The following is a 23,443-nucleotide window of genomic DNA, read 5'->3' on the forward strand; positions in this document are numbered from 1 at the left end:
AGTGCCAGTCATTGCAAATGTTCTGTGCCGTGTTCACTACCTGTAGCTCCGTCAACTTGGTGCTGCTGTCACTCTGCTCGATCCCTGGGGATCCATTGTATCCATTGTACATAGGAGCAGTGCTATGAAACATAGGAGCAGTGCTATGAAAAGCGAAGCCTCTGGGAACCTCTGTAAAGTTGCCCCCGATGGGGATGGGGAATGACAGTCCGCTACTCAACTGCATGATGGTGGATGCTGTGGGCTCCGTGGACTGGGCGCCAGCCTCAGTCTGCCCCTTGGTGCTCCCTGACACCTGGAAGGTTAGGTCGGTCTCCTCAAAGCCCTTGGAGCTCATGCGCTCGTCTGTGGATGGATCATAGTGTGATGGGGCGTCCGGGGAGTTGAGGCATGTCTGGATCAGGGCTTTGCCCTCCTCCCCAGTGAGCATGGGCTGGAGCTTGCGGGTGGCATTGGTGTAAACGTGTCCCGTTTCACTGACCACCACCAGGAGAACCTGGGTACCTGTCAGCATGGCCAGCTCATGGGCCTTCTTCATTATACCAATTTTTCGCTTGCTGAAGGTTGTGTATCGCCTCTCCCTGTTTTTGATCAGTTCAATTTTAATCTTTCTACGCCCTTTCCCCCCCCTTGGGACCGCTGCCTCCGTCTTGCCCATCTTACTCTCTTTTCCCCCACCGCAGGACTCTATCTTACGCTTTAACGGCCCTCTCCTCTCTAACGACACTTTCCTCTCCACAATTGGAGGGTGGTAATCAGCATCTTCCAGGGATGAGTCAATGTCTGACTCGCTGCTGTTTGAAGGCGCATTCTCTCCATCATCTCTATCCAGGTTGAACCTTACTGCACGGTGTGCACGCATAGGCATACCAACATCTCCTGTGTTTAACCTGACCAAAACAGGACGCATCTCGCTCCTGCCTAAAACTGTCTCGTTCCCTGATTGTGCCAATCCAGACTGGCCCAGTGACATCATTGTAAACACTTGACAAAATAAAAGGTTGTTTTCTTTCTCCTTTGCTCTCTTTTGTTGCTACTCCTGTCTGTTCAACAACCTTCTGTTTTTGTTTGCTGTTGTACTTTGCTTCGATCTGTTCTCTGCTGGTCTCTTCAGAAGTTCTGCTGCTGCTCACTGTGTCGCTTCCACACTGTCACTGATAGTTTTGAGGTTTCTGGGATGCCCTTTTAAAGGGCCAAAAAGCTGACGTCACAAATGTACACGTAACCTAGCAACGCGTGTGCAGCGCGCGCGTCGCTCAACACAACAGCTGTTTCCGGGTTAACTTGGACGTAAACAAATCACAGCTTTTTCCGGGTCAACGTGAACATAAACAAACCACAATGGCGGGTCCCCGCCGGTGTTGGTACAGTACATAGAGTTATAATAAGTATGTACAGTATTCACAGTTAGTAACTTTTCAGCTATGAAGACATTGGCTAAATTATTTCGATTTCAAACGAGGAGACGGTTGTCGTTACTGTCCATACTGCTATGAAAACACAACAAGGCTACAACGTTGAGGAGAAAGAGGATGCGTTGAAACTTTTAAACAAGCTATCAACACGTCGCGATTTAATTTTTGGTCAGTGTCACGGTGGACAAAGTACACAAACAACAACCTACTTTAAAATCCCAATTACACAACTGCACAAACAACACTTGCAGTGAGAAAACCTACTCAATACAAAAACTGTGATTCACAAACAACAAAGCATTTGATTTGCGTTTGATTTAGTTTTCTTCTTTTTTTAACTGTGAAAATAAGTGCGCTTCTACGCAATCAATGCAAATAACGCATAACGGGCTAGGAATTAATTCTACTGTAGCTAGCTACACTTACTGCAAATGAATCTGCACTTCTGAATAGTGATGATAGCCATATGTCTCTCTGGTAACGCTTCTCTAATGCAATATCACAGCCAGCTATAAGTTATTGCAGAAAACCTGTACCACGAATTTCATGAGGACCACATTGTCCATTTCTCTCCACTTGGTATGGGCACACAATGGACAGGTGATTGTGTGTACCCAATAATAGACAGTGCTGCTATCATTATCGGGACCTCTGGTGTATGATTGAATTGCTTGTGACACACAATTTATACAGATCCAACTAAAATATACAGGTCTATATTGTGTAAAAGTTCATTTTCTTCTGTAGCCTAATATAATTCAAAATGTGAAACATTCATATATTCTAGATTCATTGTGCATGCAGTGAAATATTCAAAACCTTCTTTTGTTTTAATTTCGATTCCTATTGCATACAGCTCATGAAAATCAAAAATCCATATCTCAAAATATTACAATATTACTCGCAACCACTCAAAAAAAAGCAATTATATTACATAATATTGTACAGCATTACAATTATATTAAGCTTCGATTATCGATTATGTCAAGTTGCTGCATTGAATTAAACTGAATTAAGATGGATTGCTGAATCGACAATTTTTGACTATACATGATACACAGGATAAAACAAGGGAAATTGGAAGTGATGAAAAATTAGCAGATAAAAATTAAGCTGATGAACGTGTTCTCTCCTGATTGGATGAAATGTGCAACCCACCTGAAAATGTGTTTTCTGTTTAATAACGAGTTGGAGACACCATACTGAACAAAACTCCACTGCAATAATTACTATTACAAAATAAACTATAAAGATTAACCTTAAACCTTGTTTTAACCAACAAAAATAGATGGCACCATTACCAATGTCTAATTAATAATGTGCTATTAATGTCAACATGTTTCTTTTCAGAATGTCAGACATTGAGTCCAGTGCCTCTTCTCTGTTGAGGAGTTGTGGACGTCTGAAGAGCAGCTTGTTACCTTCACACCTTGATAAAACCATCACATACAAAGACAAGGTAGTATAATTGTTGTTATAGTGACAGTCATTGTGTTGGACATAATACATTACTTGGTTAATTTTGATATCGTCATTGTCGGGTGGAAACCTCGTATCTCCAAGTTTCAAATGTGTACGTTCTTTCGCAAAGTAAAGCCCTGCTTTATCATACAAGGCCCACAAAAGTAGCGAAAACAGCAGATCTACAAGCACACAACGCCTCGCGGTGCGAGGCGTTGTGTGCTTGTAGTTCGGCTAGTTTAAATCATTTTTAAAATGATAAATGCAAAACGAACGGTTTTGGATATACAAGGTTTTCACGACAATATGGAGAAAAAGTTTTTTGTGTACACATTACGTATAGGGATGGTCCGATCAGGTTTTTTGGAACCGATCACCGAGCACCGATCACAAAAGTTTGATCACCCGATACCGATCAATCACCGATCCGATCAAGTTATTATTTATATATTATTTATATTTTCGAAATGTTAATGTTTTAACTTTAATTAATTAATTCACTCATGAATTCATTTATATATTTGCCTTATAGTTATTTACCAGCATTACTATGTATTTATTATCATAGCAGTAACTAATTATTCCTTCAGCACTGTGGAAATCAATACCCCAAAATGGCCTCAAGTGGGCATACTGAACGGCTGGTTGATCGGATGCACCGATCGGATCGGATCGGTGAATTTACCTTTTGATCTAAACCACCGATTATCGCCGATCACGCTTTGATCGGCCCGATCCGATCCATTGCCGATTGATCGGTAACATCTCTAATTACGTATACATGATATCTAGTGATAGGATTGATTAATTGAATTGATGTCTTTCAGGACTATGAGTCAGCCACAGAGGCTCTGGCAGCTTACATCTCAGACTTTGAGCGTTCTCATCAGACGGGCAGACTGCAGCTTCCTGTGACGCCACACACAAACACACACCGTACGTATCTCATTTCATTTGAACTAATACTAGTATCACTATTGCTACACTGAGATTACTACTACGATCACCATAATCTGTTTACCAGAACTACTATTATTACTACTTTGTCTCGTCACAAAAGTGCCTGATGAAGGTCTGAACGTAATAAAGTTATTGTGAGTGAAGACTGTGTGCGGGACTCTACTTCTCCAGTTCTCAACGCCACTGTTCCAACGCACCAGTCCTTGTAGGTGTGCATAAGGCCTTCTCTCTCGTCACAAAAGTAAAATATTTTTTGATATATCGGCCAGACACACTACTATTATGACTTTAATACAATTTTTACTTTATCATTAGTCACAGTTGTATATATATATATATTCTACACATAGATTTAAGAACTGTTTAACTTCATGTTTTTTTTTTTTTTTTCCTTGTTTTCTTTTTTAATAGTTTCCGGGGAGCTGGTGGACAGCAGAGAGCTAGACTTCTCGTCTCTACCAGGCTGTCGCCATAGAGACCCAGACATCTTTTCCATGACGACCGAGGAACTGCTGACCCTCCCGCACGACGGCTCGCTGCCTGTCACTCACATCTCTGCGCACATACAAGGTAAACACATTAACACTATACACTATACTGTCACACTCACCTCACATACAAGGTGAGATTGTACACCTACAAGCTATAAATAAGGCCTACCCCAGTGCGGTGCCTCCTACAGTACCGGCTGATTGACTAAAAGTTGAGATACTGGGATCCCTGATAAAACACGCTGACTTAGTGTTACTTAGTGTTTATGGCATTTGTGCATTTTGTGCATTGCGCCGTGAAAGAATGGAGGTCTACCACTTATATCAGTGCAGTGGCATAAAAACCAGAAGCAAAGTTCAGACAATCCTTGAAGCTGATTGGTCGTGTTGACCAATCAGGGAAGCCCATGCCTACCTCACCTTCCCCCACAGAAACAAAGATTCAGGGCATCCTCCTTAGCACCACAGACAGATCCAGACATCCATAATGTCATTTTCTGTCTGTACCCACCCAGGCCTGCTCTCCTCTGATGCTGACCTCTGCGCTAAAAGACCTGCTTGTATTCAGTGTCTGACCCAGGACCACCTGTACACCAACACCAGACACAGAGAACACAGGTAGGAGGAATGGGTATCGTTTATTTATACATTCCAATACCGATTCTGGTTCTTATCGATTCCCTGTTTCAGTTCCATAATTATAAAAATCAATAGTATACTATAAACTAGTATACTAACTCTATGCATTACTAGTAGCTGAGATAGAGCCGTTGCTCAAACTACGGGCATTATAAATTAACCAAACAATAAATTAACCAAACAAATTAACCAAACAATTAACCAAACAATTGTCCCTGTAAACTAATGGTACATCAATAATTGTCAACTTTAAGAACTGTAATGACTAGTAAACTCTCATGCGTTTATTCCATGACAACACAATGGACAGCAGTAACAGTTAAACCTTGTTGTACACTTTATCTATAAGAAAAATAAACCTACTGGACCCATAAATTGATATATATTTGGCCACGGACCCCCGTCTGAAAAGGTTTCATGCGATTCATATCACAGTCATATTGTATGATGGTATCTTTGATGGTCTAATTTGATCTCTCCTTTCCTCTCAGATCAGCATTGGATGTATTGAGACAGCCTGACCCATCGTGTCCTATCCATAGAGACTACAAGGTGAGAAACATTGTTATAAAACTGAATTTAAAGCAATATTATATGGTACTTCCCATATAGTTAATGTATCATAAATAACTATGGCACTTCCCATACCAAAGACTCAATGACTTTAATACAGTCACTGTTTGGATGTCTGTATTCCATACTACATTCATGGTGCTGGAACTACATTTTATGGCTATTTTCCACTGGGTTCTGGAAGGTTCTGAGTTACCCTTTATAGTGGGAAGGAGTCACTAGATGTAGTTGAAATCACATGTTGTGTGTCCTGCATGTCTTTATTAGACATCTTATATGTGTTTTACCTTTTCATGGACTCTAGAATCGCTTTAACTTTGACTTTGTGGTCATTTAAATTTGTTCTTGTCTTAAGAAGCACTGATCTAAAGTTTAATACCTCACTTCCTGCGTATCTTTGTAAGACATATTTTGTTCACAAGCCTTAAGACCAGTTGTGAGACTTTGGTTTAAAATCTAGGATCACTTTAACTCCATGTTAGCTTAACTTAATGTCTGATTTTCATAATCTTCATAATCTTTTCAAACACTTTGAATTGAAGTTGAATAATGTCTCATATTTTAAGATTCAGACTTGCGATGTCCCTGGGTGGCTGAACGACCCCTGTCTGACCCCGATGACCTGTGTGTGTTCAGCTCCCTCCTGGCTCAGAGAGATTGAGCAGGAGGATGAAGTGATGAAGAACAAACGGGTAAATAACAATCTCTGAAGATTGTAAACCTTTTTCCATCATTAAGCAATGACCTCTGCAACAATAATAATAATAATGTCGTGCCATGATTAGATATGACGTGTTTGTCCTTAATCCATTTAGGGTTAGTCATCTTTGTATTGAGTCTCTGTTTAGTTTTAGTGCCTTTTGATTTCTGCCATGCTGAAAACGTGGATGGAATGTAAATTAATAAGAAAGTTAAGTGCCATGTTCATGGACACTTTGACATGTAGACATGATGGGTCCGCTCGAAGGTGAACTGGTGTTGCCAGTTTTATGAACTATCCATATATGGTTTTCCCTTTGTACCTTGAAGATTTATATGGTATTTATAACATATATGTGAAGTATAAAACAAGTAGTCCTGCTTGAGAGCTTGTAGTTCTATTGATTATTAATGAACAGTTCTTATTACTGATCTGCCTGTCTGTCTGTCCTTCAGGGCTGTGAGAAGGAAGTGAGACAGGCTGTACAGAGAGACAGGTCTTCAGGGCAGGATTTTGAAGGTAGGAAGACACCAAATATAACTACAATACCCAGAGGCCTTTGCTCTGACCTCATCCAGTGACAATGGGTGCGTTCGGAAATGCGCACTCAACGCACTGGTGTGCCATGTTGTCGTTCGTTTATTCGGTGCACTTGGTGCGTTGTCGTTTGGAAATCCAGTGCGAGGCGCACCAGTGTGTTGAGTGCACGCACTGACCAACCCTACTCAGAAGATGGGGTTTGGCAGTGTGGTGCGTCGGTTCGGTGTTTTGATTGGTTGGTTTTCATGGCCATGTCTCGAACGCTTCTCAGCTGTGAACAATGGAGGAAATGACCGCAAAATGCAGCATTTGCAGCTTAATTGGTCGTTTGGGCTTGATAGTTTCACACGCATTAACGTGTAAACTAACAGCAGGTATTCCAATGCTATGAATTACATCTCCTTTCAATATCAACGTTACGTTAGCATACTTAGCAACTGCTGCTTTTCAGAAAGTTTACCTTCAGAGTTCAGAGTGAAAAAGCACACAGCTGCCTCTTAAAACTGGTCGTTCGTAAATAAGCCACACTGAACGCACTCTCCAACGTCACGCCCACTGCACTCACCGCACTGAGCACACACCCGGTGCGGGTTTCCGAACGCACCCTATATGTCACTTCATACATTCATGCACAATGTGCTTCTCATCAAACACTATGAATAAAAAGTACATGCATATCTTTATTTAAACAATACATGCTCCTTTAAATGATTTATAATTAGCACATACATATCTATGTACTTGAACAATATGTAATCCTTTAAATTATTTCACCCCAGTAGCTTTGATTTTCTTTGTTATAGTCTCTGTCGGGTGGAAACCAAAACAGATACTTTTCAGGAGTTTTAGCAGATCTACAAGCTGAAAACACTAATTTCGAGCTTTTAGATCTGCTACTTTTGATGCTTTTGTTTGAAGCTGTAGTATGATCAAGAAAAATACACAAAAAGTTAAATTATGGAGATGAGGTTTCTGCCCGACAGCAGTGTTATGGAATTATTTGGGAAGATAATCAGCAGTGAGGTTTTATTGAAGGCAGAGAGATGTCTTGATCTGTCTCTCCCTATCTTTATCCAGTTTGTATATGGTCACAGTCGGATGGAAACCTTTTATGTACCAAACCGTTACTTTTCAGGAAATGGATAAAGAAATAACCATTGTTTGTTCCAATGTACTTATTATTTAGTCACAAGCTCTGTTAATACTTTGCATTGTTTCAGTATTCATAAAACACACGTAACCACTTCCCGTATTTTTGTATTTCTATTTTTCAAAATGAGCAAGAATATCCAATCCACTTGCAAGTTTGTGTGTCACTGTACTGTACAAAAGTTAATTAATTAATTTAATTTACGAGAAAACCTACAAAAATTGAAATAGGGAGACAAGGTTTTATGATGATGATGATTCATTATTATTATTATTACTACAGCTGAGGAGCTGCTGGATACTGATCGCTGGTGGGAAAAAGCCCCAGTCACTTGGTGAGTAAAGCTGTTGATGAACATCTCTGTCAGTCACACTCTGAGTAGTTGTTTAACATTTGACATTGAAGAAACATCCAATAACACTTATATTTACAACTTGCAGTAAGTCTCCAGCACCAGTAGAGGACGCCACAGACAAAGAGATCACCATTCTGACAGACACAGCAGGACAGGTACAGCAGCTGGAAGGAATAATCATACAATAATGATTGTGCCGTTCTCTGTATGGCGTTGTGTGTGAAGCTAAACCGCCCAGCAGATACTGAGCCCATAGCCTGCCATAATGTAATCATGACTACACAGTTGTCTGTTGCCGGAAATCTGAAACGTGGTGACCCAGATCAATATCAATATCTACTACATGCCGAATGTGTTTAAGTGATGAAACATAGATACAAATGCAAACTGATGTCAAACAGAAATGATTGTGTGTAAAATGTTCCATTCAGCCTTTTGCCAGTAGGAAACACCCTGGACCTGTTGAGACCCTCAAACACATGTTGTTCAACCTGCAAGCTGCACACACACAGGTGAGAACTGACAAGATGTTTGTAGTCATTGGATTCAGAATATAACACCCACTCTAAATAGTAGCATAATACAAACGCAGTAGCATTACTACAATGAACCTTTGGGAAGTTATACAAAGTCAGTTGTCAAAGATAAGAGCATCTAAAGAAGGGGTTGAAACAAGAGTTTAAATCACTGTTTTTGTCAGCCTGCGGCCAGTTTTCTTGCCCAAACCGCTTAGTGGCAAAACATTTCTTGCAACAGATGAGTGGCCAGTCACGCATGCGCATTACTGTTTCCATAAAACTGTCCACAGGCTGACAAAAAGAGCTATATATACTCTTGTTTTCAACCCCTTGCTTAGATTTTCTTCCACGCAAAATAAATGAAACATCTGAGAGATCTTTACTTTTTGGATACAATGTATCAGGTTCAGGTTCAGGTTCAGGTTTATTAGGAGCACTCTCAGCCTTATTACACACAAAAAACAAGACGACAACATACAAAAGGTAAGAAGTGTTCATGACGGCGGATCTTCCCCGGAACTTACCGATTAGGGCATGTAGCTTCCAGGAACCTCATCTCTGAGCTAGATAACGGGAGAGGTTCCAAATGGAACAATACTAGCTGTAGTAGTATTGTAGCAGAGTTATTAGCAGTAGCAGTATTGTACTAGCATTACTAGCACATTGTACTATCATTATTAGTAGTAGTATTTTACTTTCATTACCATACAGTATTATTGTACTAATATGTGTGTTATGTATGTTAAATTGTTCTTTATGAAGGAGACCCAGTTGAAGGACACTGATTCTGGTGGACTGTCAATACAGAGGTAAAGTCTGACACACACACACACACACACACACACACACACACACACACACACACACACACACATTATAATAATTCAAATAAAATAGTTATAATGCATGCTGTCAGGCAAAAACAAAAACGTTATTTCACAGTTTTACACAAAGTAAAACAGTTGATTCTGATTTGGATACTTGGGAAAAATGGCTCATTGGACTAATGCCATTTTGAACAGACAACTCTGAGTCTGACATGTTCAGAGATTTCCCTCGAGGGACAATAACATAATTCTTATTGTGAGGCTTGAACGTCATCGATCACTCGGTACATGTTCACAGAACAAACCTTGCTCTAAGGTGAACTACTGCACATTGAAATCCATATGGAATGAATCATTGAAACCTGATTAACACCATTGATGTTTGTGCAGAGCCCTGCATCACCTGGACCACCTGAAGAGTCTGGTTGAAGAATCCACACAAATCGAGAAGAAGAGAAAGGAGAAATGACTTCATAAGAACTAACAGAGAGAGAGGAAGGACCAAAGTTGACTCAACTATTACTTTCTTTGACTCGCCGATATACACCTCTTGCTCTTTTCCACTACAAGAACTAAGTAAAGTGTCGTGCTGTGTTAAAGTATTTTACAGGTTCTGATTTTATTTCAGATAAGGTTCTCTTCCCCTGCTTATAACATTGTACTAATCCGGGAAACTCAGAACTTATACTTTCAAACTATTTTCAAACTAGCGAAAATAGACAAACTACAAGCTCACGATGTGGCTTCTTTGTTGAGTTTTTCCACATTCACAGATGGTTGTGGTTCTTATGGAAACCTAAAACAAACAACAAAAAAGTGTCGGAGAACTTAAAAGGTTCTGACTGGAAGGCTTCAGGTTATAGTCCAAAAGAACCACTGGTCAGATTTGACAGTGTAGTGGCTGCAGGGAAGCTAACTAATTATGATTGATTACATAATTAGTTAGCTCAGACTGGACCGTAAAAGAAAGACCGCTGGTTCAATCCCCACGGTCTGTTCAAGAATCCTTGAGCAAGGCACCTGACCAAACCACTACCCGCTCATTTATTGAACGTCTTTGTGGATCACAGAGTCCAGCAAATGCAGAGAGAAGAGAATGTTAGCAACAACTTAGACCATCAACAAACATGGACTTGAAGTTAGTAAAGCGGTTGGCAGAGCAGCCGCTTGGGAATCTGAAGGTTCCTGGTTCGTTCCCGGGCTCCCACTTTTGTATTTCTGTCGAAGTGTACTTGAGCAAGACACTGGTGCCTTGCATTACAGATATAAAAGCTAGATGCCTCATTTGCTTCTGCAGTTCATTGGAGCGACGTGCAACAGTTGTAGTCCGGACATCCTGGAAAAACCAAGGGATCGATGCCAGTCAAAGTGACTATTAGCCAATCACGGCATAGCTCAGGGGTAGAGAAACCGTTATTAGAGCACGAAGGGTTCCCAGTTCAAATCCGGGCTCCCCCTGAGTTAATGTCGAAGAGTCCTTGAGCAAGACTCTGAACCCCTAGTTGCTCCCGGTGAGTAGGCTGGTGCCTTGCATGGTTTCCTCCGCCACCGGTGTATGAATGTGTGCGTGAATGGGTGAATGTAATGCCCAATCTATGTAAAGCGCCTTGGATAAAAGTGCTATATAAATGCACCATTTACCAATCACAGCGTGTCTTTTCCGGGACTTATCAATCCATCCATTTCCTGATGTTGCGCGGCTGCGCGGCTCAGCTGTTCTTACAGGCTGCGTATGTAAAGACCCGCCCCACCTGCCTCTGATTGGCCTACCAACGTCCGTATGTGTGACGAACGCGGAAGCAATGCACAGATTCCCTTGGTCCCACGATGCATATGCACCAGAGCCGAAGGAGGCGTCTACCTTTCTATGTCTATGCCTTGCATGGTTTGCTCTGCCATCGATGTGTGAATGTGTGTGTGTTGAATATGTGAGCCTCCACATTTAGTTGAACATGAACTTGTTTGTTGGTTGACAAGAGTTCCCTCCACATTTAGATGGACATGAAAATGTTTGTTGGTTGACAATGTGCCAAAAAGCATTCAATTAAAGTGTTTTATCATTAAAGTGTTGTATTAAAGTAGAGGTGGGCAGATTTGTTTTGTTTTCCAGGGGGGGCATATTGACTTCTATAAAGTGAGTGAAGGGCCACCCTTAGGCCACACAATTGAAACATGAAACAAGTACTGCCGAATTATGTTAAAACTGCATGAATTTGACTACTTCACAATAGGATCACCTATTTGATTTAAAAATAATTTACAGCTATATCTCTCACATTATCAAACATATAATAATAATCGACTAATCTTATCAGATGATTAATATAATTTGCCATAAGGCATAAGAGGCAAAATAAGTATTAGGCTATACAGTAAATGGATCCATGGCAAACTGTTTCAACAAAAACAGTCGCCCAACAAAAAGGTCTCCATGGGCTAAGTAATCGATAGAAATATATACAGTAAATATTTGTTTGGGTGATCTATCCCTTTAAATTATTAAAAAAACAGGGCTGTGCAGAGAGCACTGAGTGGACAGGTGCTCAAACCTCACAAAAGGGCACTTCTGTGGGCTGGCCTACTTTTTGGATGATCTTGTTGTGGGGGTCCCTCGTGCCATTTCTCCCCAGAAATGTAGATGGTACATGAAACCTAGCATGCTTTCTGGCCGTCTCAAAGTTGTTGCAGAAAGGTTAGCGTGGTGGGAGGGCACTTGACATTTCTCTGCATCAGGTGAAACTAAAACTGACTGATCACAGCCAGCTCATTTAAGTTATAATAGTATAGTTATAATTATAAGATATTAGCCTACTATTGTAGTGGAATTATAATTTTGTCAAATGTGAGTCTTGATATGGGCCACGGGTTTTGGGCAGAACGTAAAAATGAAAAGGGTAAAAGGGCACTTTGCGGCAAAAGGGCAGATGCCAAAGCACTCCCAAGAATGGAATATGAAAGTAAAGCTCATTCTCATTCTATCTCAATGGCATAGTTCCAAACTAGATCTGTGGTGAGAGAGGGCGAGATCATTTAGCGACCTACAACCGGGTCGCGACGTGGTCGGTAGTTTTCAGCGACCGGGTCGCCAAATCGACCGACTGGGACGGTAAAACCACCGACCGGGACGCTAGAACCACCGACCGGGACGCTAAAACCACCGACCGGGACGCTAAAACACCGACCGGGTCGCTAAATCGATTCAGGTTCGGGTTCAGGTTCAGGTTCGGTTTATTAGTCAAATGCGTATCCATACAAGTACAGACAAACAATGAAATGCTTGTGCCAAGAGCACTCTCAGCCTTATTGCACACAAAACAATACGACAACAACAGGTCACCCAGGACAACCCAAAAAACAACAAAACAACCATACAGTGTGACAGTGTACAGTTTACAGACCGACCGGGACGCTAAAACCACCGACCGGGACGCTAAAACCACCGACCGGGTCGCTAATTCTACCGACCGGGACGCTAATTCCACCGACCGGGACGCTAATCCAGCGACCGGGTAGGTAAATCCACCGACCGGTGGTCGCTTCCACCGACCACCGGGCTACTAACCCTAACCCTAACCTCCCCAGTAAGCATTTTGAGGTGTAATAGTTGCCTAATAGTCGTGTTTTTATCTTCTACACCACGCGTTGAAAATCAGTGTTGTAAAGGTCTAGATTTGATATTTTTGACTAGTTGTTTAGTCGGCTATATTTACACGGGTTGCTACATATACCACTATTAGTCGGATACAAAAAGTCTACATTTCGCCGTTAGCGGCCGTCGAAAGTGGTGAAAAGTAGGGTGACGGTGGGATCCGATCCACTAATCTCTGACACTCAAGTCGGCGACGCTATCCACTCAGCCATCAATGCTGATATAATAGTATAGACTTTCTGGCCGTATTAAAAGGTGACTTTGCCCACCTGTGTTCATTTTAGTGTAGTGCACATTGTTGAGGAAACTAAATGTTAGCGTGTGTGTGCGTGCGTGCGTGCGTGTGTGCGTGTGTGTGTGTGTGTGTGTGTGTGTGTGTGTGTGTGTGTGTGCGTGTGTGTGTGTGTACGCCCCGGACTCATTTTTGAAGCTTGTGATTGGCTGAACCGGACGTAGGGAGCGCTCCGTTGTAGTCACTTGGACCGCGCGAGGTGCACCAAAACCCAATTATCATGGCGTTTATCGTGCGCTTGCCCAGGCCGTAAATATAACGATTGCATTCACCACGGCTTCGTAACTCGCGCGGCGCTCCGCCGGCCGCTTGTCGTGGACAATAACTGAAAACGAGCGCTCTTTGCCGTTTCCATCCATCTTTCCCAGTTGGATCCATAATCACGCGGCACTGCACTGTCTGACTGACAGACGAGGAGTTCATTTCATCGTATATTTTTGTTTTAAAGACTTTATATTGACATTGGTTTAAAAAAAGGCGTTGAAAAGCCGGCTATACAACGACTACACCCAGACAAATAGCTTAATGATCGGATGGCTATTGGAATCATTTTACACCAATATTTCGAGATCAGTTCTGCAACGTGGAGTTGTTTTTTTAAAGAAATGTTTATTGAAATATGGATTAAATCTAATTGTCTAAATTCGGTGTAAATATAAACGTTGATACGGCGACTATAATTAGTTGGCTAAATCTCGGCTAGATCTAAACTATACTTAATAATGATCAACGGATATTATAATTATGTTAGTCCAATATTAGGAGATCAGTTAAGCACCTTACTGTTGTTTTTTTTAATAAATTGTTATCGAATCATGGAATAAATTGCAAAGTATATTTTCGGTGTGAATATAACCGGAATCTAGCCGGGTGAAATTAAGGCTAAAAAAAAACTAGTCGTGTAAAAAACGACTATTGCTCAGTGGGTCAGTAACCTTACCTCAGTTAGGCTAACCTGCCACGCAACCTCCCGACCGGGTCGCTAAATCACCGACCGCGTCGCTAAATCACCGACCGCGCCGCTAAAGCGAGCGACTGGGTCGCTAAATCGTCCGACTGGGGCGCAAAATCTTCCGACCGGGTCACTAGATGTACCAACCGGGTCGCTAAATCTACCGACCTAAAACTGCAGGCAGGTCGGTAGATTTAGCGACCGGGTCGGTCGATTTAGCGGCGCGGTCGGTGATTTAGCGACCCGGTCGCTCGATTTAGCAACCCGGTCGCTGAAAACTACCGACCACGTCGCGACCCGGTTGTAGGTCGCTAAATGATCTCGCTCCTACTGTCTGTGGTTCTCAACCTTTTCAGGCCATGACGGCACGACCCCCAAAATAATCATATTTTAACTGGGGCCCCCCCCCCCTCCCTGACAAGCATTAAGAGTTGATGCATATCACATTTTGTATAACACGTTTTAGACAAGGCAGAATTTCTGTAAATGTGCTTGTATAAAGTCCCGAAGGCATTTTGCGAATATTTATTATATACAACTGTTCTAGGGGTATTAAGGGATGCTGAATCCAAATTTGCTGTATATAATGCTCAAAAATGTTCCTAAATGGCTCAAAATTGAGAAATCCAACATGGCCGCCACTGCAAGGCTGAAATCTATTTAAGTGAAAATCTTTTTGAGGAAACAAAGTAGAAACTTGAACTAAATGTGTTTTTCGAGGTTAGCCTACATGGGGAATTTGAAATTCTATCCTGATTTTAGATCAGACGTGAATAATTGGCTTGAAACTCATACATGTTTAGCAGAAAAGGTTCGTTATTGATGCATAATTCATCAAACAGAAACAAAAGCAGGATGAACCATGGTTTTATTCATCAAAACTCTTTTGATTTAGATTTTTCTATCAACAAGTCATATATGCAAATTATATATAGTCCTTAATATGAAGGTAGGCTACATTAATTTAGCCTATTTCCAGTCATCAATATTTCGAGCAGATCTCATAGGTATCTTGCAGCTGCATGCATCCAATTCCACTTTTCCTGAATAGAATAGAATGGATTATAATATAATATAATAGTATTTTACCATATCAATAAAAGTAAATGTACATGGGAATACTTCTTACTGTAATCCTTACTGTGGCAGCTTATTCACAGTCTTGTGAAGTGTTGAGTTTTTTGCAGTTGCATGCTTCCATACATGCCATATGACTCTTTCTGGATAGAATAGAAGAGAGTTTATAGCCAGCACAAGTACATCAGGGTAGGTTTCATCAATCTGTCAACATCTAAGAGTCTAGAGTATGCAGTCTAGTAGGCTGATATTCTCTAAAATTACCAAATCCCATTAGTACAATCTATTATACATACATACCTGCAGCTGCAGCGTTGGCTGAGGCACTCCTTTTTACACCCACATGAAGTGAACTCCCTGCAGACTTTGGGCATAGGTGGCAGAAAGAGTAGCCGTGGCACTAACTGGCCTTCCTTGATCATCCAATACCATTTCCTCCACTGGAGGAAGATCGGGGTGTGGCAGGTGAGCTTGATTCCATATAGTTGCTTGATAGTGTGCACGCATGATATGGAACCTCACAGCATCTGTGGTTGGTGGCAGAGTCTCTTGGGGACGACTTTTGCAGAATAACTTTACTTGTGCTTTGTTGCATGAATCAACGTCAGGCACAGCATAGATCTTACAAATGAATCTTTCTGATGATGTCACGATATCTTCTGTGAAAGGGCCCTTCCCAAGGCCAGCAAGATCAGTGTGATGTTGTTCGAACACCTGCCAGGCTGTCTTCTTTCCGTGGCCGCTGAACTGAGACACACTGTCACATCCAGTAAGGGCATGGAAGGCAAGGAGTGTACACGAGGAAGCTGATACACGACTGATCCTTCACTGTATCCACGCACTGATGGAAACAGTAGTCATGTCAGCACGTGATACAGACGTGCTTCTACTACTGCTTGCTTACTTTGACAAAATCAGATGTACCTATGTCTACATGAAAGCTGGGATATCAAAGGACCCAAAGTTTTTCCCAGTGCATGAAATTCACAGGATACTGTCTGAGGATCAACTGGACACACTCCTTGCCTTCCATGCCCTTACTGGATGTGACAGTGTGTCTCAGTTCAGCGGCCACGGAAAGCCTGGCAGGTGTTCGAACATCATCACACTGATCTTGCTGGCCTTGGGAAGGGCCCTTTCACAGAAGATATCGTGACATCATCAGAAAGATTCATTTGTAAGATCTATGGTGTGCCTGACGTTGATTCATGCAACAAAGCACGAGTAAAGTTATTCTGCAAAAGTCGTCCCCAAGAGACTGCCACCAACCACAGATGCTGTGAGGTTCCATATCATGCGTGCACACTATCAAGCAACTATATGGAATCAAGCTCACCTGCCACACCCTGATCTTCCTCCAGTGGAGGAAATGGGATGGATGATCAAGGAAGACCAGTTAGTGCCACGGCTACTCTGTCTGCCACCTATGCCCAAAGCCTGCAGGGAGTTCACTTTATGTGGGTGTACAAAGGAGTGCCTCAGCCAACGCTGCAGCTGCAGGTATGCATGTATAATATATTGTACTAATGGGATTTGGTAATTTTAGAGAATATCAGCCTACTAGACTGCATACTCTAGACTCTTAGATGTTGACAGATTGATGAACCCTACCCTGATGTACTTGTGCAGGCTATAAACGTTGTATCCCCTTCTCTTCTATTCTATCCATAAAGAGTCATATGGCATGTATGGAAGTATACAACTGCAAAAAACTCAACATTTGCCGGAACACTGAGAAAGACTGTGAATAAGCTGCCACAGTAAGGATTACAGTAAGAAGTATTCCCATGTACATTTACTTTTATTGATATGGTAAAATACTATTATATTATATTATAATCCATTCTATTCTATTCAGAAAAAGTGGAATTGGTTGCATGCAGCTGCAAGATACCTATGACATCTGCTCGAAATATTGATGACTGCAAATAGGCTAAAATGTAGCCTACCTTCATATTAAAAGGGATATTTCTCTTTCAAAAAACTTTTGGTAATTTTATCGTCTAATCAGGCTTTTAAGAACACCCTGAACAGTTTTTAATTTGCTTGATTCAATATTTCGATATTTGATGTAAATGTTACCAGGCCCTCGGCCTCTCCCCACAGACACCCATTGTAACTTCAAACTTCATTTTAACCATGATAGATTCATTAAAAACACCCATTATTTTTTCTGGTGACTCATATTACCCTCCTAATATGTGAGCAGGTTGTGTATTTTCAATAACATTTTTCATTTATTTTTAATAATTATTTTTTGAATTTAATTTTTCCCATTTTCCCAAATAATTAATAAAAACAAATGAAAAAGGTTATGGAAAAAACACGGCCTGCTCACGTATTAGGAGGGTAGTATGAGTCACCACAAAAAATAATGGGTGTTTTTAATGAATGGTTAAAATGGAGTTTGAAGTTACAATGGGTGTGTGTGGGGAGAGAAGCCCTTCCCCTGTTTCCCTGTTGAAAGTGGAATATCCCTTTAAGGACTATATATAATTTGCATATGACTTGTTGATAGAAAAATCTAAATCAAAATAGTTTTGATGAATAAAACCATGGTTCATCCTGCTTTTGTTTGTTTGACGAATTATGCATCAATAACGAACCTTTTCTGCTATACATGTATGAGTTTCAAGCCAATTATTCACGCCTGATCTAAAATTAGGATAGAATTTCAAATTCCCCATTTAGGCTAACCTAGAAAAACACATTTAGTTCAAGTTTCTACCTTGTTTAGTCAAAAAGATTTGCACTTAAATAGTTTCAGCCTTACAGTGGCGGCCATGTTGGATTTCTCAATTTTGAGCCATTTAGGAATTTTTTTTTGCATTATATACAGCAAATTTGGATTCAGCACCACTTAATACCCCTAGAACAGTTGTATATAATAAATATTCGCAAAATGCCTTCAGGGTTCTGATTTTCTGAAAATTGATCCTGTCTATTTCTATTGTGGAAATACAACAAAACAATTTCTGCCTCTAATATTTGACAATTTGGCAATTTTTTTTATTTGTCATTTTAGAGGTAGGCTATTAAAAACTCAGTGCCAGGTTTTTTTTAACCTGCCAGAGTTGACCTTGAACATGACCTTTAAAAAAAAATGCACATTAACTTAATCATCTGGGGACCCCCCCAAAATAATTTGAGGACCCCCCTGGGGGTCTCGACCCACAGGTGGAGAACCACTGTCTGCGTTAGATCACAATGAACTGCGAGATCAACGCTTGTCGTGATTCTTTCTTCTACGGCTCTGGTCGTCTCGGTAACGCGATGGACCAGAGCTAGTCTCAGTAACATTTGTCAACACCCCCTTCTGTGATGCACTCGTTTATTGCGCATGCGTTAATCACGTTAACAACACGGAAGTAACTGCGTTTAGTTTTTTTGTCATGTTGATGTCATGGTGGTTTGTTTAACAAAGAGCGCGTGAAGAAAAATCTCCCATACAGGAGTTAAAATGCGTCAAATGGAGTCTGTTCGGCTGCAGATAAATGAACACATGATGTCGGTAGGAGAGGAGATGGTTTGTGTTTTGGAGAAACACACAAGTGATGTTTGTTTCGTGAAGCTCAATATCAGAGTGTTTGTGTTGGATAGCCTTGGTGCTGCAGCAGAGTTCATGTGCAACCTCTTCCAGAGAGAGATGGAGACACTACTACACAACACCAAGCTACACACTGCAGGTATGTCTGTTACATAGGCTTACACAACATCAAACTACACACTTTGTCTGTTACAGGCTCGCTTACACAACATTAAACTACACACTGTATGTGGGTCAGTGACGTGACGCCCCAAAAAATGTGTTTTTAAAAAAACTTTAAATTGCAGGCATAAAAGTTATTTACTTTTGTTCTACTCACTCTCAACCTTATGGAAATACATTTTGTTTTTAGATATGTTATTGGAATCAGACTTTATTCAGCAGTTTGTTGTACTTGTGCCTAAAATCGTCATATGGTGTGACATGAAAATAATTGTTCATAAAATGAAAATGGAGTACATCTTTCTTAAGTTACTCACTTTATCAAAGTCCTTTATCATAACTAACCAGTGATCCACTATAGTTTTTTGAAAATTAATTATATCTGTATATTTTTTTCATAATCGACACTCTGTGTGAGGCCCATGTTCATGATCTTACAACATATTTTAAATGTATTCTGTCAAAACTTTCTCTAAAATTACACAAATATTTGTGACTCTTCCTGATAATATTCTCTATGTAATCCATAAACATTTTTTTGGTTTAATCATTAATAAAGGTATGATTTCTCACTATTTGGAATGTCACACCAAATGATTTAGTGTCACACCGTATGATCATATCTTCATGTGTCAAAGCAAACTGTGTTTTAACCTACCTATTAGTGAGTACTGAACTTTACTGATTGATTAAACAATTACCCAGGATAACATGGCCTTAATATTTCTGAACAGGATATTATTGTAGGGCTTTAACATGGGATAAGAAAGAATTGTAGTAGTAGATGGATGATGAGGATGTGCACAGGAATGCTACGCACACCTAAGTCTTCTGCCGGCCCACGGCAGAAGGATCCTAAAGGGACAATAAGGCGCATAGCCACACTTGGAGCCAAGGCATTGAAGGCAACATTTTATTAACACCAATTAGTGGAAACAGAACTCAGCATTCAGGTAAATTGCTTTTTTCCGAAGTCTCCTGAACTTGAACACAGCATTTTGTGTTGAACAAATGTAATTAGGAATCATGACATTACACCACATCTCCACTAGCTAAAGAGTGCTGGGTTGCGCAACTCTTAAAATAGCTGATCTACAAGCTCTCGCAGCACAACGTGTTGAGAGCTTGTAGATCAGCTATTTTCGCTAGTTTTGTCTCGGGTCCTACCTTAACACTGTCCACTGTCCAGTCCAGTGAGTGAAAGTACAAAAGTATTAGATCAGATTAGATTATACATTTAGACTGTATTGTACATCAGCCAGTCGTATTTGGTGAGGGTAGCAAACCGGCTGCCTTGTTGCGGTTCTGCTATGCCACAGACAACCTCCTGCTCTTCGTAGAAAATGCAGTCTCGCCCCTTTGGCTCCTCTCTCCTTGCTGGGTCATTGTTTAGTTTCTCCCTGTACTTTCTCGTTCTCTCAGCACTTGTCATTTTCCAGCTGACAAAAGAAAATGGAATGTATAGTTTAAGACAAAGAGAAAATATTGTTTAGATTGAAACAATATGTTAAGGTTTCTGTGAAGGGGTTTCTGCTCTGTCTGATGAATTTGAAGTATCACTGAATGAAGCTAAATTTCATTTTATGTAAAAATGTTTAAAACAAATGTTTAAATGTACAAAAGAAACATGGAACTTTGTTATTTGTTGTTATATCTGTAGTTAAATACAGTATAAATCATATGGTGTGACAGTCAAGTCATATGGTGTGACAAGCAGACCTGTCACACCATATGATTAAGTGTCACACCATATTACTGTTTTCTCCATTTAGGTTTACCTTGAGGCTACTATGTACACATTAGCATGCTAACAGCATGCTAGCTATAACAAAGCAGCCTAGATCTACATGGAAATATGACCAAAACGTCAAATAACTTAAGCTTTTTTTAAAGAAAAGGTGTCACACCAAAAGACATCCAGAATGGTGAGTTTGTCAACGTTTCAACAAGATGGCATTTCATGAAAATGTTAAAATCATAACTCACCTCAGACACCTGTCTTGCAGTTGTGCTGGGAGTGCTGAATAGCCTTACAGAAGAAGGACCTCTCTAGCCAATAGGTGTCCAAATAATTGCCTGTTTAATTTTTCCAAACTAGTGTCACACCAAATGATTTTGGGTTGGGGGACAAAATGTTTTTGATCAGAAATGACTGAAAACATTATGCTTTGACTTTGAAAAGATATAGGCTCAAAATAGACATTCTTTTTAGCCTAAATTCATTTTCAAATGATTTTTAGCAATTATTTTTCTTAGTTTTATTCAAGTTCCCACTTTGAGAAACAAGGTCAGGACAGTCACACCATATGAGTTTTGCCATGTTTGGTTGAAGATTCTGAAGAAATGAGGAATGAAATGTTTTAATCTTGAGTAAGTTCACATAAAGCTTAATGTCCTGCACAATATTCAGAAGGTTTTTGACAAATATATTTTTTATTTATACATGTTTGACACCGAGGACAGCGAAAACGTTACGTCACGTCACCCACCCACATGTGTACAGTTTGTCTGTTACGTTACTGAGTTACCAGGGCCCAAGGTGGAGAGGCCAATAATTATTTTATATTTCAGCTATTGAAAAATAGCAGATATAAAAGCTCACTGTGCCGCGCTGCAAGCTTGTAGATCTGCTATTTTTGAAACAACATGAAAATGTGTGCAAATCTTTGAATATATAAACAAACATTTGTAATATAAACAAACATTTGTAACTCAAATTTGCTTCTGCGGGTTCCCTGGAGTTTTTGAGATTTGGGGTCTGTGGCCAAATACAATACATATCATTGTGAGGGTCCTTCACATGAAAAAGTTTGAGCACCACTGACATAGAAACATTTTTTTTCCAAAAACCTTAGGATTTGAAATATTGTAAATACTGTTGGTCCCTGACCGTGGGACTTTCCACCTGATTGTAACAGATATTTCTCCTCCAAAAACAACAGCAACTACATTGGAATGGTCCGGTTGGGAACGTAACGTTATCTGTTATCAGTAAAGCCAAGACAGTAGTACAGTTCATTGTTGTGGTGAATGTATACTTTGTCGTACGGGGCTGCGCACATGGAAAATAGCCGATTTACAAATTACAAGCTCACAACGCGTCGCAGACAATATGGGTACTTCTGTGGGCATGTATCAGACCATGTGAGCGGAATGGGACCAGTGCGTGGAGCCGAGCGGGGCTATTTTCTAAAATGGGTCTGAGCGGCATTGGAGCAGCACAGAGACATTTTGAAAGTGAATCATAGTTTAATGGATGATGTCTGGGTTTTCCACATTATGGTGTCAAAGTAGTAGAATGCTTTTTTCCCCCATTCTTGTGCTACATTTGGGTGGTACCAGATCGGAGGCGCTCTCTCTGGTTATTTTGGATGTAGGTGTCACTCACTCTGGAGAACCAGGTCTGCCGTTTTGGCACGCGATGGAGCAAATTAGGCTTTAGCTTGCCTTATTTTGTACAGTATTTTCAAGCTAACTGATATTGACATCAGTTATGAAGGACCAGCTTAGCTTTTCACTGACTTTGGCCTGTGTTGTTAATTAACACTTCCGATGCTAGGCCCCGTCATCATGTCCAGGGACGTGTTAGCTGGTGACCATCAAATCAATCTTTATTTATATAGCACATTTACAACAACAAAGCGCAAAGTGCTGAACATAGTTAAAAACATCACAAAAACAAAGCAAAGTAAAGATTTAAAAACACCTATCGACTGAGCCGATCGAATGGAGAGGGGCAGCAAGTTCCGGAGCGTAGGGCCCGCTGCTGCGAAAGCACGGTCTCCCCTGCTCCTCTTATTGGTGGAAAGGGGCTCCAGCAGCATCTTGTCTGCGGACCTTAGGGCCCTGGCTGGAACGTAGGGGTGAATTAAATCTGAGAGGTAAGTAGGTGCCAGGCCATGAAGGGATTTAAAAACGAATAAAAGAACTTTAAAATCTATTCTAAATCTAACGGGGAGCCAATGTAAGGAAGCAAGGACAGGAGTAATATGGTCACGTTTTTTGGTATTGGTGAGGAGGCGGGTTGCTGCATTCTGGATGAGTTGTAGACGCTTGACCATGGTAAATGGTTGCTGCGCCAGCGGCTGGTGAGCGAAAAAACTTCATACCCCTGAAATAAATCAATATAGCTTAT

General features: G+C 40.7%; 1 protein-coding gene across 3 annotated transcripts; it reads left to right on the top strand.

The window, feature by feature from the left end:
• Window positions 1–1,322: 1,322 nt before the first annotated feature.
• cUnh18orf54 (chromosome Un C18orf54 homolog) lies at window positions 1,323–11,525 on the top strand. 3 transcript variants are annotated; one of them, XM_080727726.1, is made up of 13 exons: window positions 1,323–1,388; window positions 2,766–2,874; window positions 3,704–3,812; window positions 4,248–4,406; window positions 4,843–4,945; window positions 5,458–5,518; window positions 6,106–6,231; window positions 6,695–6,758; window positions 8,212–8,263; window positions 8,370–8,439; window positions 8,716–8,796; window positions 9,565–9,611; window positions 10,020–11,525. In XM_080727726.1, the coding sequence occupies exons 2-13, from the start codon at window positions 2,767–2,769 to the stop codon at window positions 10,096–10,098; spliced, it is 1,059 nt and encodes a 352-aa protein (XP_080583852.1). In that variant the 5' UTR covers window positions 1,323–1,388; window position 2,766; the 3' UTR covers window positions 10,099–11,525. The 3 variants fall into 3 exon arrangements, with proteins under 3 accessions (XP_080583852.1, XP_080583851.1, XP_080583853.1); XM_080727725.1 differs by having other exon boundaries at window positions 1,333–1,583; XM_080727727.1 differs by having other exon boundaries at window positions 1,333–1,583; window positions 6,112–6,231.
• Window positions 11,526–23,443: the final 11,918 nt, after the last annotated feature.

The sequence above is a fragment of the Nannobrachium achirus genome (assembly GCF_963921795.1).
Source record: "Nannobrachium achirus genome assembly, chromosome: 6".
Taxonomy (NCBI): domain Eukaryota; kingdom Metazoa; phylum Chordata; class Actinopteri; order Myctophiformes; family Myctophidae; genus Nannobrachium; species Nannobrachium achirus.

What these genes read in the sequence shown, in the direction of transcription:
- cUnh18orf54 (XM_080727726.1), top strand. Translation starts at nt 2,767, where the DNA reads ATGTCAGACATTGAGTCCAGTGCCTCTTCTCTGTTGAGGAGTTGTGGA. An exon ending in GCCACACACAAACACACACC is followed by an intron (nt 3,813 to 4,247) that starts GTACGTATCTCA and finishes CTTTTTTAATAG; the next exon opens with TTTCCGGGGAGCTGGTGGAC. An exon ending in TTCAGGGCAGGATTTTGAAG is followed by an intron (nt 6,759 to 8,211) that starts GTAGGAAGACAC and finishes TTATTACTACAG; the next exon opens with CTGAGGAGCTGCTGGATACT.